This window comes from Ranitomeya variabilis, chromosome 4 (assembly GCF_051348905.1).
Source record: "Ranitomeya variabilis isolate aRanVar5 chromosome 4, aRanVar5.hap1, whole genome shotgun sequence".
Classification (NCBI taxonomy): Eukaryota; Metazoa; Chordata; class Amphibia; order Anura; family Dendrobatidae; genus Ranitomeya; species Ranitomeya variabilis.
The window spans coordinates 194,635,290-194,654,082 of record NC_135235.1 but is presented as its reverse complement, the minus strand read 5'-3'; the positions used below and the strand labels follow the sequence as shown (position 1 = coordinate 194,654,082).

Sequence of the window (18,793 nt, the reverse complement as noted above, 5' to 3'; positions counted from 1 at the left end):
TCAACTGAAAACCCTTTCAAAAAACCATCCTGAAATTACTTTAAGACTCCTGTGTCAACTCATGACACAGGAGTGGCAATTTCAGCCCGCAAGAGCTTCCAGCTACAGAGAAATACAAAAACTGCAAACTGGACTAAAGATACAAAACAAAAGGACAAAGTCCACTTAGCTGATCAGCAGACTAGTAGCAGGAACATGCAACCGAAGGCTCTGGTTACAATGATGACCGGCAAGGAAATGACTGGAGAGCAAGGCTAAATAGGAAACTCCCAAACGCTGATGGAAGCAGGTGAACAGAAGCACCAAAGTGCAAACAAGTCACCAGTACCACCAGCAACCACCAGGGGAGCCCAAAAAGCGGATACACAACACACGCCTCTTTGGGTGGGTTTGTAGGTGACTGGACCCACCCATCTCTCCAATCACCTGGAAGCCTTCCCAATGTAAGGAAATCCCTCAGCAGTAGATCTGCTTGAGCAAAACATACCCAGGCTTCCATCACAGGGCCACCCACCTCTGTGATACATACCGTCCATTAATCACATGACCAGTCGCTATGCCACTATATATATATATATATATATATATATATATATATATATATACACACACACACACACACACACACACACACACCAGCACTATGTATAAGATTAGTCCACGTGAAAACACTGAAAAACATAAAAAATATTGAATCTAGTTTGTTTTACTCAAAAAATGTACTTACGGTAATAACTGAAAAATGAAGGTTCTTAGCGCATAGATTGGCCAATTCATGTATGCCCATCACCCACGGCAAGGTGACCTCCCTCTGATGCGTCCCTGCTCTACTATATATACCACTCTCGGGCTACCAAACCTACTGTTAACTGAACACTCATGTATCTCCTATGTTTAGACAAAAAAACACCAGTAGTACAGTACACAGGCAGAGATGCTTACCTGTCCAGGGCCTCCAAACAATTGCTCTAACCAAGGTGCAGCGGACCCAAATAAAGATGGCAAATAAACAGGTGCAATAACACCTGTATACTGGGTTTTTTTTGTCTAGAATAGTGGGAGTTTTTCCTCTTATAGTGTTTTTTTGTTAGATTAGGACCGGCAATATGTAAGGACCCTTGACGTGGGTTGCCGGCTTAAGTATTGTGGCCATAATATCAACCAATACCTTGCATACATTGTTATGTTTTTGTGCACTTTATATTTTTTCAGGGTGCAGCTGGGCCCTAGATGGCTCTGTAAACTGTGGCCTCTGTTCGCACAGGATGCATTACAGTCAGAAATGGCTAGCCCGCTATATGGCGTCATTAATAGGCTTTGAGCCATATGCTCTGCATCTCTGTGTGAACATGCCACATACAGATTATCTGTTTGCACAGGTGCACCAAGCGGACAATTCCGGATTGTAGGCTGGCTGCCTTATCGGTATTATTGCACCTGTGCATTTGCCATCTTTATTTGGGTCCGCTGCACCTTGGCTAGTGCAATTGTTTGGAGGCCCTGGACAGGTAAGCATCTCTGCCTGTGTACTGGTGTTTTTTTCTCTCCTGAGTTTAACCTACAATTTAAGGCAGGTAGAACTGATTACGGCCACCTGCAGGTCCATTTGAGGTAAATCTTTATTCAGTACATAGTGGAATGTGTTGAGAACAATAAAACATAAAAATTTTCAACATAAATCACAACTAATATGCCACGGAGGTCTGGAGTTGGAATGATGCTCAAAATCAAAGTGGAAAATGAAGTTACAGGCTGATCAAACTTCAGTGGAAATGCCTCAAGACAAGGAAATGATTGTCAGTAGTGTGTGTGGCCTCCACATGCCTGTATGATCTACCTACAACGCATGGGCATGATCCTGATGAGGCGGGGGATGGTCTCCTGAGGGATCTCCTCCCAGACCTGGACTAAAGCATCCGCCAACTCCTGGACAGTCTGTGCTGCAACGTGACGTTGGTGGATGGTACGAGACATGATGTCCCAGATGTGTTCAATCGGATTCAGGTCTGGGGAATGGGCGGGCCAGTCCATAGCTTCCATGCCTTCATCTTGCAGGAACTGCTGACACTCCAGCCACATGAGGTCTGGCATTGTCCTGCATTAGGATGAACCCAGGGCCAACCGCACCAGCATATGGTCTCAGAAGGGGCCTGAGGATCTCATCTCGGTACCCAATGGCAGTCAGGCTACCTCTGGTGAGCACAGGGCTGTGCGGCCCTCCAAAGAAATGCCACCCCACACCTTTACTGACCCACTGCCAAACCGGTCATGCTGAAGGATGTTGCAGGCAGCAGATCGCTCTCCACGGCATCTCCAGACTCTGTCACATCTGTCACATGTGCTCAATGTGAGCCTGCTTTCATCTGTGAAGAGCACAGGGCACCAGTGGCGAATTTGCCAATCCTGGTGTTCTGTGGCAAATGCCAAGCGTCCTGCACGGTGTTGGGCTGTGAGCACAACCCCCATCTCTGGACATCGGGCACTCAGACAATCCTCATGGAGTCGGTTTCTAACCGTTTGTGCAGACACATGCACATTTGTGGCCTGCTGGAGGTCATTTTGCAGGGCTCTGGCTGTGCTCCTCCTGTTCCTCCTTGCACAAAGACTGAGATAGCAGTCCTGCTGCTGAGTTGTTGCCCTCTTACGGCCCCCTCCACGCCTCCTGGTGTACTGGCCTGTCTCCTGGTAGCGATTCCAGCCTCTGGACACTACGCTGACAGATACAGCAAACATTCTTGCCACAGCTCACATTGATGTGCCATCCTGGATGAGCTGCACTACCTGAGCCACTTGTGTGGGTTGTAGAGTCCGTCTCATGCTACCACAAGTGTGAAAGAACAACCAACATTCAAAAGTGACCAAAACATCAGCCAGAAAGCATTGGTACTGAGATGTGGTCTGTGGTTCCCACCTGCAAAACCACTCCTTTATTGAGGGTGTCTTGATAATTGCCAATAATTTCCATCTGTTGTCTATTCTATTTGCACAACAGCATGTGAAATTGATTGTCAAACAGTGTTGCTTCCTAAGTGGACAGTTTGATTGTTTGATTTCACAGAAGTATGATGTACTTGGAGCTATGTTCTGTTGTTTAAGTGTTCCCCTTATTTTTGGGGGCAATATATATATATATATATATATATATATATATATATATATATATATATATATATATATATATATATATATATATATATCTGTGTGTGTGTGTGTGTTTTTCACCGTACCAGCCAAGTGATTGAGATTTCAAACATGTTAGTCACACGTGTGATTTTTGTCCTTGCATTTTTTGAGCTGCCGGGCATTATTTGAAATTTGCATCATGTCAATTATTTCAGCGATTTTCACTCTTATGAATGGAAAAAAAGCATCAAAGCGCACACAAAAGCGTGCTTATTTTATGCAGTGTTTTTCCTGCCAAGTCTTTAGTTTTTGCTGGAGGAAAAAAAAATGGTGGAACATTCCTCGGTTAGCGTCTTATCAATGAGACCAGCTTAATTTACGTAGATAATTGTCACAAGGAAAATTAGTATGGGTATTGCATCATCGAATGTGGCGTGTGATAGACAGTGCTGCTGTCAATATAGAAAACACATGTTTTTTTTTCTTGCTGCATCATTGACCTTACATGCAAATTGGATACCTTGCCCGAGATTAGATATGACATTGTCATGAAATTCCGAGTCTGCTGCCACTAAGCTTCACATCTGCTTTATATGGAAACATAAGCAGCTCTTGTTCCAGGAGAGAACGTACAAGTGTGTGCGAGGTCTGTAGCTGTCACGAGGCCCAGACACACAAGAAGGTGTTGACCCACATACAGTGCCTTGCGAAAGTATTCGGCTCACTGGAACTTTTCAACCTTTTCCCACATATCATACTTCAAACATAAATATACCAAATGTAAATTTTTGGTGAAGAATTAACAACAAGTGGAACACAATTGTGAAGTTGAAAGAAATTTATTGGTTGTTTTAAATTTTTGTGGAAATTTAGCAACTGAAAAGTGGGGCATGCAATATTATTCGGCCCCTTTACTTTCAGTGCAGCAAACTCACTCCAGAAGTTCATTGTGGATCTCTGAATGATCCAATGTTGTCCTAAATGCCTAATGATGATAAATATAATCCACCTGTGTGTAATCAAGTCTCCGTATAAATGCACCTGCTCTGTGAGTCTCAGGGTTCTGTCTGAAGCACAGAGAGCATCATGAAGACCAAGGAACACAACCTGGGAGACACACCAAACGTGGAAGAAGGGGCTCTGGTCAGAGGAAACCAAAATCTTACTTTTTGGCAACAATGCCAAACGATATGTTTGGCGTAAAGGCAACACAGCTCATCACCCTGAACACACCATCCCCACTGTCAAACATGGGGGTGGCAGCATCATGGTTTGGGCCTGCGTTTCTTCAGCAGGGAGAGGGAAGATGGTTAAAATTAATGGGAAGATGGATGGAGCCAAATACAGAACCATTCTTGAAGAAAACCTGTTTGTGTCTGCAAAAGGCCTGAGACTGGGACGGAGATTTGTCTTCCAACAAGACAATGATCCCAAACATAAAGCAAAATCTACAATGGAATGGTTCGCAAATAAACGTATCCAGGTGTTGGAATGGCCAAGTCAAAGTCCAGACCTCAATCCAATCGAGAATCAGTGGAAAGAGCTGAAAACTGCTGTTCACAAACGATCTCCATCAAACCTCACTGAGCTCGAGCTGTTTGCCATGGAAGAATGGGCAAGAATTTCAGTCTCTCGATGTACAAAACTGATAGAGACATACCCCAAGTGACTTACATCTGTAATCGCAGCAAAAGGTGGCGCAACAAAGTATTAAGTTAAAGGAGCTGAATAATATTGCACGCCCCACTGTTCAGTTTTTGATTTTCCACATAAAATGTAAAATAACCAATAAATTTTGTTCAACTTCAGAACTGTGTTCCACTTGTTGTTGACTCTTCACCAAAAATTTACATTTGGTATCTTTGTTTGAAGCATGATATGTGGGAAAAGGTTGAAAAGTTCCAGGGGGCCGAATACTTTTGCAAGGCACTGTACATCAGAGGACACGATGCAATTCTACAGAAATATTTCATTTACGAGAAAATGTTACTTTTTTTGCTAAATGTTTTTTTCTTAGGCAATACCTTTCTATTAGTATTTTATATTAGTATGTTATAGCAGCTCTCTATGGTTTTAGCTGGCTTTGGACATGTGGTGAAGGAAAAGTAACGTGAATGCATTTAAAGGGAATCTGTGACCAGGTTTTTGCTATGTAATCTCAAAGAAACATAATGCAGGGGCAGAGACCCTGCTTCTAGCGATGTATCACTTACTGGGCTGCTTGCTGTAGTTTTGATAAAATCAGTTTTATCTGCAGCAAAGCAACCAGGTCTGAATGCTGAGCTCTGCATAACCCCGCCCACATCACCCCACACACTGTGCACAGGCAGAAAAGTACCAATCAGAGGTGGGGGCGTGGTTATACAGAGCTTGACTAGACAGCAGGTTTACTAGTCCTTCAGTGATAATCTCCTGCTGATAAATCAGTGATTTTATAGAAACTACAGAAAGCAGCCCAATAATTACATATCACTGGAATCAGGGTGTCTGTCTCCACATTATGATGCTCTCAGATGGGGTCACAGATTCCCTTGAACTGTATAAATGGTATAAATGTCAATTAGGTACTCAAATACTATGGGAGGAGGAGAGAAAGACACCTTCAGAGGGGCAAGAAAACAGCTGCAGAAGATGATGCATGCTATCAGAAGCCTAGCACAATGTTTTTCAGATAAAAATATTACAGTCGTATGTGGCTAAATGTAGGCCACATGAGTGGTGGAGTCCAAGGCTGCCATGCCAGGTCCTCCAGAGACAAAGAAGCTCTTTGCAGTCACCATCTGCTATAACTAATTGAATAAGTTATGCTCATCTATTATTTCAGAGCTCCGTAATAAGGTATTTGAAAATGGGTTTTCCTAAACCAGAGAACTCCTTTAATACTGCCACTTTGGTGATCTGGTAATAGTACCAGAATATATCTAAAGAATATCAACATACAGTATATTTCCTAAAAATTATCTCACTTAAAGGGGTATTTCCATCTCATACATTTATGGCATATCCCATAAATGTATGGTACATGTGAGTCCCATCAATAAGAACCACAACTGTTTTGAGCGCCGGCCGCGCCAAGCACAGTCACAAATGAATGGGCGTTCTGACTACTTCTTCTCTGACAGTGACATGTATCACGCCCCATTCTTCAGATAGATTCTACATTTATGGCAAATCCTGTGGATATATGTAATAGTGTTGTCTGTTACCTACATAGTGCAGAAATAATACCACTGTCTATGGCTATGCCATAGGGTAAGGTTGTAATATGTCCCTAGAAAGGAAGTTAAAGGGGTTTTCCACTTTTAGTAAAGTGGACCCCTAACGATTATCGTAATGTAAAATAACAGATAGATACTAGTCATCCTCCCCCGTTCCACGGGTGACTCCCCGCCGGTGCTCCAGTCTGTGTTTTTGGTTACAGTGGTGACATCACAGCTTACATCACCGATGCAGCCAATCTTTTGTTCGGGGTTAACTTTTTAAAAAAATGGCAACCCATGCAGATAAATATTGCCCAAGAGGCTTATAACTTAAAATGTGTCTCTATGCATATGGACAAATACATTTTCTTGCACACATTTACTATTGCTTCTCTTTTTTCGTTGTAGGATTGGTTAAAAGTTCTGCATCATGAGCATTTTGTGCCTTTAAAACTTCCGGGATCCTGACTTTCGGACCAAACCTACAATCTACAATCATAGGATGGGTAGCACCACCATGCTTCCTCGTGGTGCCCTAACCATGGGAGTAGCACGTGCCATGCGTCGATTCAGTGTAGAAATTCCAGACCCACTCCGTGAGGAAGAAGAATCAGAACTAACTCAGGGTATGAAGCCGACTGCCTACCGTAACGGGAAAGTACACACTAGACCTGTCCGTCAGCGCAGCCGATTTGTGCAGAAAGATGGCCATTGCAACGTAGAGTTTATCAACCTCAGTGAGAAGAGCCAACGTTACTTGACTGACCTCTTTACCACGTGTGTGGACATTCGCTGGAGGTGGATGTTTCTCATCTTTTCCTTTACTTTCGTAGTTTCCTGGCTCATTTTTGGTTTCTCTTTTTGGCTCATTGCCTCACTGCATGGGGACTTGGCTCCACCACCTGAACCTGGCTCAGAGGAGACCCCTGCCTCACCATGCTTCTTACAAGTCACCAGCTTTATGGCAGCCTTCCTTTTCTCTTTAGAAACTCAAACTTCCATTGGCTATGGATTTCGAAGTGTTACAGAAGAATGTCCATTGGCGGTATTGACCGTAGTACTGCAGTGCATCGTGGGATGCATTATTGATGCCTTCATTATTGGAGCCATCATGGCAAAAATTGCCAAACCTAAGAAAAGAAATGAAACTCTTGTGTTCACAGAAAATGCTATCATAGCTTTAAGAGATGGCAAATTGTGTCTCATGTGGAGAGTCGCAAATCTACGGAAAAGCCATTTAGTAGAAGCCCATGTACGAGCGCAGCTCCTGCAGGTAAGAGACATTGCAGTAAAAGGCTCCTTTATTCATACAGCATCAAGAAAATACTGAGTATACCATGTTGGATGGATTGAGGATAGATGTTTTTCTAGTGGACAAGAAAGCACAAACCACATATACTAATAAATTAAAGAAATATTACATGATCAAAAATAGAATTACCAGTCAATGACAGAAACCGAACCAAAGGTCAGGGAAAGTCAGGAGAGGCAGGCAGAGATTTTAGGTGTAGGAAAAATTAAATAGTCTCAGGTCAAACTTAAGCGGTCATCTATGGGTTAATCCAGAAAAGTTGGGTCAGAACACAAAATAATAATCCAGAATAACACAACAGGTAGCAGCCAAACAAAATAAAAACTGTCACTTGGAATAGAGAATAGGAAGCTTAAACATGGTGCCAGGACCACTGAATCGCCAAGTCAACCCTCTGTCTGGTCTCCTTGATTGGACGGTCAGCCAAATGCTTTGACTATCCTGGGAAAGCATCCCTCAACCTGATTGAGTGGTGGAGTTCACTGAGTAAGCATTGGCTTGCATCTCCATGAAGTGCCACCAGAGCTTCATAAACTGGCAGAGAAGAGGCCATCTCTGCCAGTTGTAAAAGTCCAAGCACGTATAAAGTGTAATGATCCACATCCAAGTTACTGGTGGTGCCTTTGTGCAATTGAGCTGGCCATACACCTAAGATATTGACCAGCCAAAATTCCACCCATTTTCAGCAGACAATGGCTAAATAAATTCTAATTTAGCAATCTACTTTTTGGGGGGAGGTGTCAGCCCTCACCAAGGACCATTCCGATATCATTTCAAATTGATGAATCCCTCAAAAGGTCACATTCACACGTTCAGTATTTGGTCAGTATTTTACATCCGTATTTGTAAACTAAAACGAGGAGTGGGTGATAAATGCGGAAGTTTCTTATTTCCATGTGTACTATTGATTTATGGAATAAAATTTAAAATGACAATTTACTCTTTAAAGATCTGAGAAAATGTATTATTGTATACAGGAGAATGGGATATTCAGATACCCAGCCAAACCTGATGAAGTAAAACTGAAATTTCAGGACATACAGTTAGGTCCATATATATTTGGACAGAGACAACATTTTTCTAATTTTGGTTATAGACATTACCACAATGAATTTTAAACAAAACAATTCAGATGCAGATGAAGTGCAGACTTTCAGCTTTCATTTGAGGGGATCCACATTAACATTGGGTGAAGGGTTTAGGAGTTTCAGCTTCTTAACATGTGCCACCCTGGAGTAACAAGTGATAAACCTAGATTATACTAAAATAAAAATCACATATTAGCAGAGACTAGATGATTATGTGACACTAAAAACTATTAATAACTATTAGGATTAGGACCTCCCTGTGCCAATGTTACTATTTTGTGCAGTCTCAGTCTATATAATTATGCAATAAAATCTTCAGAGTAAAAGAAAATTAATTATCAAAAGACAGAGGCAGATGAATACCGTTCTTGCTTATAATTACTTGGTTTAAAGACCCCTATATATGAGAAAAAACTCAACTGAACCAGTAGATTTTGGCTTGATGAAATGGCTATTTAATAAATGGGGGGGTCTACCATATTCCCCAAACAGATGATGTCATGGAAGAGTCCCAGGACACCAAAGCTGAAGGTCTATCCCTAGGATAAGCCTTCAATATTAGATTGGTGGGGTGCAACCTCCTCTGTCTGGTTGCGTTCAATTGAATGAAACGCGTAAGATTTTGATCAGCCAAAATTCCACCCATTTTCAGAACAAAAAAAATTCAACTTGACAAATTACTTTTTTTTGGCAAACAATAGTCTGCGTCACCCCAAGCAAATGATTATTCTCCCAAATTGTCAAAACGGGACATTTCAGGAGAAATCTTAGCTGTAATCCCATTCACAGGCACTACAACTAGTGGTAAACTTTGGAGGAGATCAGTTGATCTCCACGGATCGTAACTAATTACTACATAAAGCTCAGCTTACTCAGGTCTCATGGTGTCTAACTATCAACTGCACCTTAACACCTCTAACCCAAACCATATGCCACATTGAATTTCGGAATTTGCAACTTTTCTTCTTGTCAATTTTCTACCAGAAACCTCCCAAAAAAATTTGCAAGTCTCGAGACAAAACTCTTGACAAACCACTGAATCTGGGCTGTAGATTTTAAGAAATGTTATTTTATCCTTCGTAACTAGAGGGTTCTATTCTTAGAAATAATTAGTTGAGCATTTATCTACTGGCATCCAAGGTCGCACTGGCAGAAACACCAGGAAAAAAATGTGCCGGATGTATTGGGTTACAGGATTTAATTTCCCTCCAATGTAAACTTATGATCCGGAGAGAATAATCCGATTTTGAGTTTAGGATATATTTTCTAAGACAATTACATAATGATATTTTTGGAGTTTGGGCCAAAATTACATAATATGAATGTCACATTATTCAACAATCATCTGTTCCAAAAATGTTTTATACCATTCTTGCATAATATATGTAGTATGGCATGTTCAATACTGGACCGGCCAGGGTTGAAATAATTTTACTAAAGTCTGAATTTCTACTAAATTGTAAATTCTTATGTAGTCTTTCAAACCTTTAGATTATGCTTCAGGTCATCTTTCATCATATTTTGTTACCTCTACAACCCCTACATACTTGGCCCTAACTCAAGATCCCGCAATGTGCCAGTTTCCACTTGCAGCCACATTGTATTTTAGTGCCAAATTTCTAAATGTCACTTCCAGAAATACTTAAAACGTGACTGCAAAGGCATTTGTTTCCAACATCATACCTGCTCCTTATTATTTGTTTATATTTTAGTCTTCTACTATGTGCATTTATTCTGATTTTCATTCGTGTTTTCATCTATGTTTTTAACAGCCTAGAGTCACCCCAGAAGGAGAATATCTTCCACTGGACCATTCCGATATCAATGTTGGATTTGACAATGGTACAGACCGAATATTCCTGGTTTCTCCAGTTACCATTGTTCATGAGATTGATGAAGAAAGTCCTTTGTATGAGATTGGCAAAGCAGATCTGGAAACGGCAAACTTTGAGTTGGTAGTTATCCTAGAAGGCATGGTGGAGGCCACGGCAATGACTACTCAGTGTCGGAGTTCCTATCTTCCTTCTGAGATCTTATGGGGTTGCAGATTTGAACCAGTTCTTTTTGAGAAACGCAATCACTACGAGGTAGACTACCTACACTTTCATCGCACTTATGAAGTCCCAGGTACACCAACATGCAGCGCCAAAGAGCTTTCCGAAAGAAAATACTCAATAGTGTCTCGTAGTTCATTCTGCTATGAGAACGAAGTGGCCCTTAACTGCTTTTGTGAAGAGGAGCCACCTGCCCTTGTGGACACGAAATCACTAAATCCAGAGGTTTCACTTGAGTTAGACATGCTTCGGGTTGTAGATCCCTTAGAAGAAATATTACTAACATGATTTTCTGAGTGATTCTACATTGACCATTATTGGGTAGGCATTGGGAGAGTAAAGTGGAGACAGGAACTCATAGTGTTGCGGAAATATACATGCAGGAGAATATTTTTTACTCCTGCATCTTTTTACAGGAAAAAAAGATTTCTGGTATGGGGGGGGGAGGAGGGGGAGGAAGTAATTTTTAAGGAGATCAGACGTATCCATACAAAACTACTATTGGCGTTTCTTCGCCACCATGTTTTGTGAAAAGTGATCTCTGTGTTAATAACAAGTCAATCAAGTCATTTACTTACTGATACTAGATTGGTTTTGTTTCATCGTTTTCAGAAAGTGCTGCTTGATCTTTGCTTGATGATTCTGAGTAGCCAAGAATTGATTACTTACATGTAATACAAGTTATAACTATGGGGATTTGGAAAAGCATCGGCAAAAAAAAGCTTAATACGAAAAACCTTGTAACAAAGACTGGTGTGTCTTTTTCAAATGAAGGCACTTTATTGACTTCTGTGAAGTGGAGAAACACAATTCGTTCTGAATATCATGGAAACATTTGCTGAGAATTACAAGAGCCAAACCAAATGAAATCCTGACGCTTGAAGGTGCAACCAAAGTATACCTATTACCTATACACAATGGAGAATCATTTTATGCTCGGTACTGAGATTGTGAGATTCATTGACATGTACAAAAAGTAATTATTAGAGCATCAGACACTTATGTATCTAGGTCCAAGAAAATTATTTAAGTGGCTTTCGGTACATGTTCATAGTTTCAAAGTTGAAAGTAGACATAAGTTCAACCTATATCCTAACATGTTGATCTAGAGGAAGGCAATAAAAAACCTCGATACAGATCCAGTTGGCCCATATTAATGGAACGATTCCTTTCCGACTCCTCATACAACAATCAGAATAGTTCCCTGGTTCAACGTCCCATCACAAAATCTAGTACCCATAAATTATAATATTATATTTTTTCAAGTTAGCCATCCAGACCATCCTCAAACTTTACTCAAGTAATTTGTGTATTCAATGTGGTATATTTTAATTACACCTGATGCTCACCCATAGCCTAAACAAATTGCAATCTAATCTTCCATAATTATATTTAATGGGAGTGTCACAGGGTCCTACTCCGATACCACACAATCAACAGAGCAAGAGAATAGTGAACAATTCCAAGACCTTTATTTAGGCAAAACACGAAAGGTCCATATATACGATCCATCACACAAAGGATTAAATATTCCAGAACACGAATGCAGTTCAGTTTACAGAATGAAAGTCCAACAATCCAGCACAGAGGATAACAGTCCATATTCCCTTCTTTCTCTCTGACGTGCTGTGTTCACCTCATTCCACATAAGACTGATCTCTGTGTCTCACCTCCCTGATATTTTCAAGTCTCCCCCCTCATTCACAGGCCAGGAGAGGGAAGGTCTTAGGGGCTCATTGTTTCAACAAGCTAGGTCAACATGTCATTAGCATATTAGCAAACCACATTATTCACTGACCCTGTGCAGAGATAACAATACAGAACTGTGGGGGGAATATCAGATGGTAAATAACAACTCATCCTACAAGATACAGTAACACCATGATAATCAGTAAAATAATAATAATAATAATAATAATAATAATAATCTTTATTTATATAAATATATATTTAAATAGAAATATACACAAAAATGATACCCACATAGCATATCACACCATCACAATCTCTCCCCCATAATAAGTGAGCACGCTATGAGGTCTACACAGACCTCTGGCCTGCTCACTTTAGTCCACTTTGCTCCACTGTTTATAGTTCTTTGTACAGTGGCAGGGGTAATAATCATGAGCACTTGTCCATAAATTCCCGGGTCCTGGCTTTATGGTCATACCAGGCTTTTTGACTGGACTGGGCCGTTCGCTGATGTTCATTAGCCAAGGTAGCTAGCTGGGCGAGAGTCTCTGAACTCTAGAACGTAGGGAATGATGGGCTTTGCGGTATCTGTGATATCTCCCTCCAATTGTTCTTTCAGAAGAGGGAGAGGCCCACGGACCTTCTGCTCCCATAAAATGACTGTGCAACTCCCCAATGTAATTTCCAAGGAGGATATCTGCAGGAAGTCCTCCCATAACGCCAATCCAACACAGTTTTTCTCCAAAACCGAAATCCAAACATACCAAAGCTCTCTGTATATATTTGCGGACACGCCCTGCCAGGACAATGGGAATTCCCGGGCCCTGGTGAAATGCCTCGGGTCGAACCACACGGGGGTCAGCGATAGTCAGGAATGCCCCTGTGTCTCTAAATCCCGACACTTTGTATCCATCAATTAAGACATCCTGTAGGTGGCAATGCCGTTGCTGTGTATTTCTGATGGACAAAGGCCGGAGTCCGTACACTCCAGCAGGGGTATCTATGGTGCTGTGGTCGGTGGTCAACTCTGGTGGGGGTGGTGGTAGCTCTTTCTCAGGCGGGATGGAGTGCACAAGATGCACTGGACGAGGTGGGGCTGCGTGGGGCTCCCTCCGAATCCTTGAGGGACGGCCAGACTGCAAATGTCCAGGTTGCCCACACCCGTAACATCTCCTCTCTGTGATACCCACAGGTCGTGGTCGGAACTGTTGGGGCCCAGGATTGTGAGCTGTGATTGTCATCGGCCTCCGGCTGGGTGGAGGGGCAGATATAATCGGAGAGGGATGGGGTGCGGTCGAAGGCCGTGGTTCATTGTCCAGAAGCCTCCTCCATTGCGGTCGGATAGTAAGGGCTTTATCGGCCAGGGCTGCAGCTCTATCCACGGTGCATGGCGTGCGCTCCTGGACCCTTTCCTTTACCTCTGCGGGGCACTTGGCAAGAAATTGTTCTATAAGGAACGCCTGTATGACATCTTCCACAGTAAAGGCATTTTCTGCTTCCAGCCATCTCCGACATGCCTGAGACATCTTATGTGCATACATCCTAAACGATCCCCCCGTGGTGCATGGGAGGTCTCGGAAACTTGGCCCTATATGATTCTGGGGTGATAGCATGGTAATCCAGGATAGTCTGCTTTACAATGTTATAATCTCGATTCCGCTGTGAGTCAATGGTTCGGTAAGCCTCCGCCAGGCTACCGTTCAGGAGTCCCACGAACAAACGCATCCAGCCAGAGTGGGGCACCTCCATCACAGCACACTGCTGCTCAAAGTCCTTGAAGAACCCCTCCACATCTCCGGAAGCCTCATCAAATGGCTTAAAGTCTGTCCGGGTGATCCGTACAGGCTCCCGGATCGTTGGGTTTACATTCCACATTGCGTTACTCCCTCTTTCAAGCTCCATTGCTTCTTGTCTCCGCTGTGCCCGGTGGGCAGCCTCCTCCTTGTACTCCTGAGAGACGCCTGCGCCCAGAATCGCCATCTCTTCTTCGTACCACACCACCCACTGGCTTTTTGGGGTGGGGATCCCTGTCTCCTGCGCTTGTCCTTCAGACATATGGGAGGAGGTGGTCTGGTTAGCACCCACCAGTAGATCAATTAAGTCTTCTTTAGTCAGTCCCTGGTAGTTCAGGCCCAGGTCTCTGGCTCTCCCCTGTAAACTGGATACAGTCCAAATTCTGTACTCACTCTGTGGGTGGTTCTCCATTAGGTTACGCTCTGTTGATCCCGCCACTTGCCACCAGTTGTCACGGGTTCCTTCTCCGGTATCACACAATCAACAGAGCAAGAGATGAGTGAAAACATCCAAGAATCTTTATTTAGACAAAAACACGAAAGGTCCAGATATACGATCCACCACACAAAGGATAAAAAATAGTCCAGAACACGAATGCAGTTCAGTAACAGGATAAATGTCCAACAATCCAGCACAGAGGATAACAGTCCATATTCCCTTCTTTCTCTCTGACGTGCTGTGGTCACCTCATTCCACACAAGTATTACTCTAGTACTGTAACTGTTGCTGGTACAGTGCTTCCAAAAAAAACCATAATCCACATGCAAATGAGGGACCTTCAGAACACCCATGACGTAGCCATGATCTGGGTACACCATTACACCCACTCTATTTGCGTCTTTGGGACTGCCTTAGCTCGTGATGGACAAGGCTCCTAGAGCGAACGCTGCCCAGTGTATGTGCGCTTGCACATTGATTGTGACTGCAGTGGCTACTATCACACACAGTGCCTGGTGGCGATCTCCATCTGGCTCTCTACAGATACCACTCACTACACTACCCAGTATACGACCGACATTGGCAAAGTGTAACTAGGAAGCAGAAAGCTACCAGCTTCTCCCAGCTGGCACAGACAGTGCAATAACGTGATTTAAACTGCATTTACACTGAAAGATTATCGTGAATTAACTTTCTTAAGAATGTTCGTTTCATGATTATCTTGCCATGTAAACAGGCACCTGACGAATAAGCAAAGTCAATAGTTCATTGGGTGAAATGATCTGTTCTGTACCACAAAATTAGCATTCTTGTTGGCTCATCCTGTGTAAACAGGAAAGTCGCTGCCAAGGGCATTGTCAGGCTATGCACACTGAGTGATCTACTACAGATCATTTACTGCTGTCTCCCTGCTTGAACAGGTTATTAAAAGGGTTGTCCACTACTATGACAACCCCTTCTGAAACTAAATGGTCGGCCCCAATAAAATAATAAAGCCTATACTCCCCTCCTCTGCCGGCTCCGTTCCAGCAGTGTTGGCACTCGCGATCCTGGGGTTGTGATGCGGTGGAATGACACGTGACGCCCGCTGCCCAATCAGAGCTGGCGTCACTGTTTCCGGCTTTGTACAAACTGAACATGACGAGGAAGTCCGGATGAGCTGCAGCCCTGGCTTCCTCTTCTTGTTCAGTTCGTACGAAGGCGGAGACCGTGACGCCAGCTCTGATTGGGCACCGGGGTCACAAAACACTGCATCACAGCCCCAGGATTGCGAGTGCCAACACCATGGAAATGGCAGGGGGAACGGGAGGTGCGTATAGGCTTTATTGTTTTATCGGGGACAAACATTTAGCTTAAGAAGGGGTTGTCCTAGTAGTGGCCAACTCCTTTAAATGACCAACAATTGGTAAATTGATTGGCAGTCATTTAGTTTCGTTAGTTGGTTTGTGTAGGCAGACATCATCAGTGTTCAAAAAACCTATTGTTAAATTACACGTGTCTTCTGATGAGTTCCAGAATCGAAGACCCAAAGTCTCGATGGACAGCCATCAACTGGTGGAATATAAAGCAAGCAGAAGAAAATTGCTGTGTGCTTGCTATGGTATGGTCTACCAATAAATGATGCAACCTGGTGGCAGACAAGTCTAATAATACTCAAGATAATTATGAAAACTCTTCGCCAAATTCGTAGTTTTTGAAGGATCACCTGACAGACCTCACTGCGGGTTCTCTGCTGTAAAGTCAAAACACTTTAGATCTCGTTTTAAGAATTATACACTTTTAATGTATGGATGCCTTCACGACACATGATCTCATCCCCATGCCCTTAGCTAAAGAGGCTACTCAATGTGGTGAAACACCGACCCAATCTGCCATATTCAAAATATTCATTCCTAAATTTTCTTCAAGTTCAAGCAAGACTTTGGTACTTATGTATGAAATCTATACCGGATCACTTTCTAAGCCAAATAAGAGATTTTCAACCATTTTAACATTGTAAAAAAACACAAACTAGATTGGAGTCCAGGTTTTGCTTCTCATATAACCCTAGAAGAGTGCCAAAAGTACAACATTTGAAGGAAACTGGAATCATGGGCCCCAGTCAAGTCCGTTACATTATTCTGTGAAGATGCTTCTCCAAACTTTTTTTCTATTAAAGGGAATCTTCTCTATGTAATCTGAGAGCAGCATATTATAAAGTCAGAGAGCCCGATTCCAGCGATGTATCACTTACTGGGCTGCTTGCTGTAATTTTGGTAAAATCACTGTTTTATCAGCAGGAGATCATCACTAGAGGACTAGTAAGCCAGCTGCCATGTAGTCCAAGTCCACCCCCACCTCTGATTGGCAGCTTTATGCCTATGCACAGTGTAGACAGAAAGCTGCCAATCAGTGGTGTGGGCGGGGCTATACAGAGATCAGCATTCTGAAAACTGGAAGATTTGTTGCTGATAAAACTAAGATTTTATTAAAATGACAGCAAGCATTCAGTAAGTGATACATCGCTGGAATCAGCGTATCTGCTCTCAGATGGGTAGCAAAAACGCGGTGACAGATTCCCTTTAAGCTGAAAGGTGCTACAAGTGCTATGTATCATACATAACAGATCTGTTCTGGGCATACACAGTGGTCTGGGTACAGTGTATGGTGGAGTAAGAAGCAAGAAATAGTAATGTGTATCATTAATCCTGTTTTGTCCTACATTATATCTATAATATTTTGCCAAAATAACAATTTACATGTATAACTGGGAGCGATTCCAGCATTGTGTTATCCCTGTTCAAGGATCAAATGTTTCAGGTTTCTTTCAAATAAAGAATATTTTGGATCTTAATAGAATAGTTCTGTTCTATTGTCTACAAATATTGCCGAAGTTAATCGGTTTCTGAGTAATGAATATGTGCAGGTCACTGGAGCTAAGAATAATTACATGAAATGTTTTACAGAGGTTAGGCATTATGGAAATATTTACAGTGAACCTGTCTCCAGGTTTGGCCAATATGAGATATGGCCATCACCTTTCAGGCTTGATATACAGTAATCTATAATGCTGTATATCTGCCCCCAACCCGACCTGTAAGAGAAGAAAAATAACTTATTATACTCACCTGTGGGGTGGTCAGAGGGGTGTCACTGGTCTTGGTCTAGAGCCACCCATGTTTTTGCAATGCGGTCTTCCTTCTTGGTCCGTGTGGATGACACAACCCTACATTATCCACAGAAGTCTCCTTGACATCACACTCCTGCGCAGGTGTACTTCTCTGTCTTGTTGAGGGAAGAGCAAAGTATTCAGTGCGCATGCGCCGGGACTCTTTGACCCTTGCCGGAACCTGCACAATGCAGGACTTTGCTCTGCCCTCAACATGACAGAAAAGTACCCCTGTACAGGAGCGCGATGCCGAGAAGACTTGTGTGGATGACGTAGGGATGTGTTGTCCACACAAACCAAGAAGGAGGATGGCATCACAAGAAGATAGGAGGTGCCGGAGCAAGACTGGTGACACCCCTCGTACCGGGCCGCCCCGCAGGTGAGTATAATAAAAGCTCCTTTGCTTCTCTTACAGGTCGGGTTGGGGGCAGAAATACAGAAATATAGAAAAATGTATATCAGGCCTGAAAGGTGGTGGCCGTATTTCATATCGGCCAAACCTGGTGACATGTTCCCTTTAAGGCTCATTTAGACAAGCTGATAACCGGGAATGAGCATTCACTAGAGTCATCATCCACTGATTATTGGCTAGTCTAAAAACATGCAGGCAATCACTGAATTAATGAGCAAAATGCTTGTTTGCCGGGTGATGGAACTATTCATGCCGGTATTAAAAACATTGTTCTTGGCAGTGCGTAAACAGTGCTAATAACATTCTATATGCACAGAATAACTGTATTAAAGGGAACCTGTCACCCCCAAAATGGAAGTTGAGCTAAGCCCACCAGCATCAGGGGCTTATCTACAGCATTCTGGAATGCTGTAGATAAGCCCCCCGATGTATCCTGAAAGATGAGAAAAAGAGGTTAGATTATACTCACCCAGGGGCAGTCCCGCTGCAGTCCGGTCCGATGGGCGTCACGGTCTGGTCCGGGGCCTCCCAT

At 42.8% G+C, this 18,793-nt stretch overlaps 1 protein-coding gene across 1 annotated transcript in view; it reads left to right on the top strand.

Annotated features, from left to right (window-relative positions):
- Positions 1 to 11,127, top strand: part of KCNJ14 (potassium inwardly rectifying channel subfamily J member 14) — a 38,005-nt gene extending 26,878 nt beyond the window's left edge. The window contains exons 2-3 of the mRNA XM_077257217.1: positions 6,732 to 7,596; positions 10,496 to 11,127. Of these exons, the coding sequence (XP_077113332.1) occupies positions 6,826 to 7,596; positions 10,496 to 11,065 (1,341 nt within the window). The 5' untranslated portion in view covers positions 6,732 to 6,825 and the 3' untranslated portion in view covers positions 11,066 to 11,127. The remainder of the gene's footprint in view (positions 1 to 6,731; positions 7,597 to 10,495) is intronic.
- The last annotated feature ends 7,666 nt before the right edge of the window (positions 11,128 to 18,793 follow it).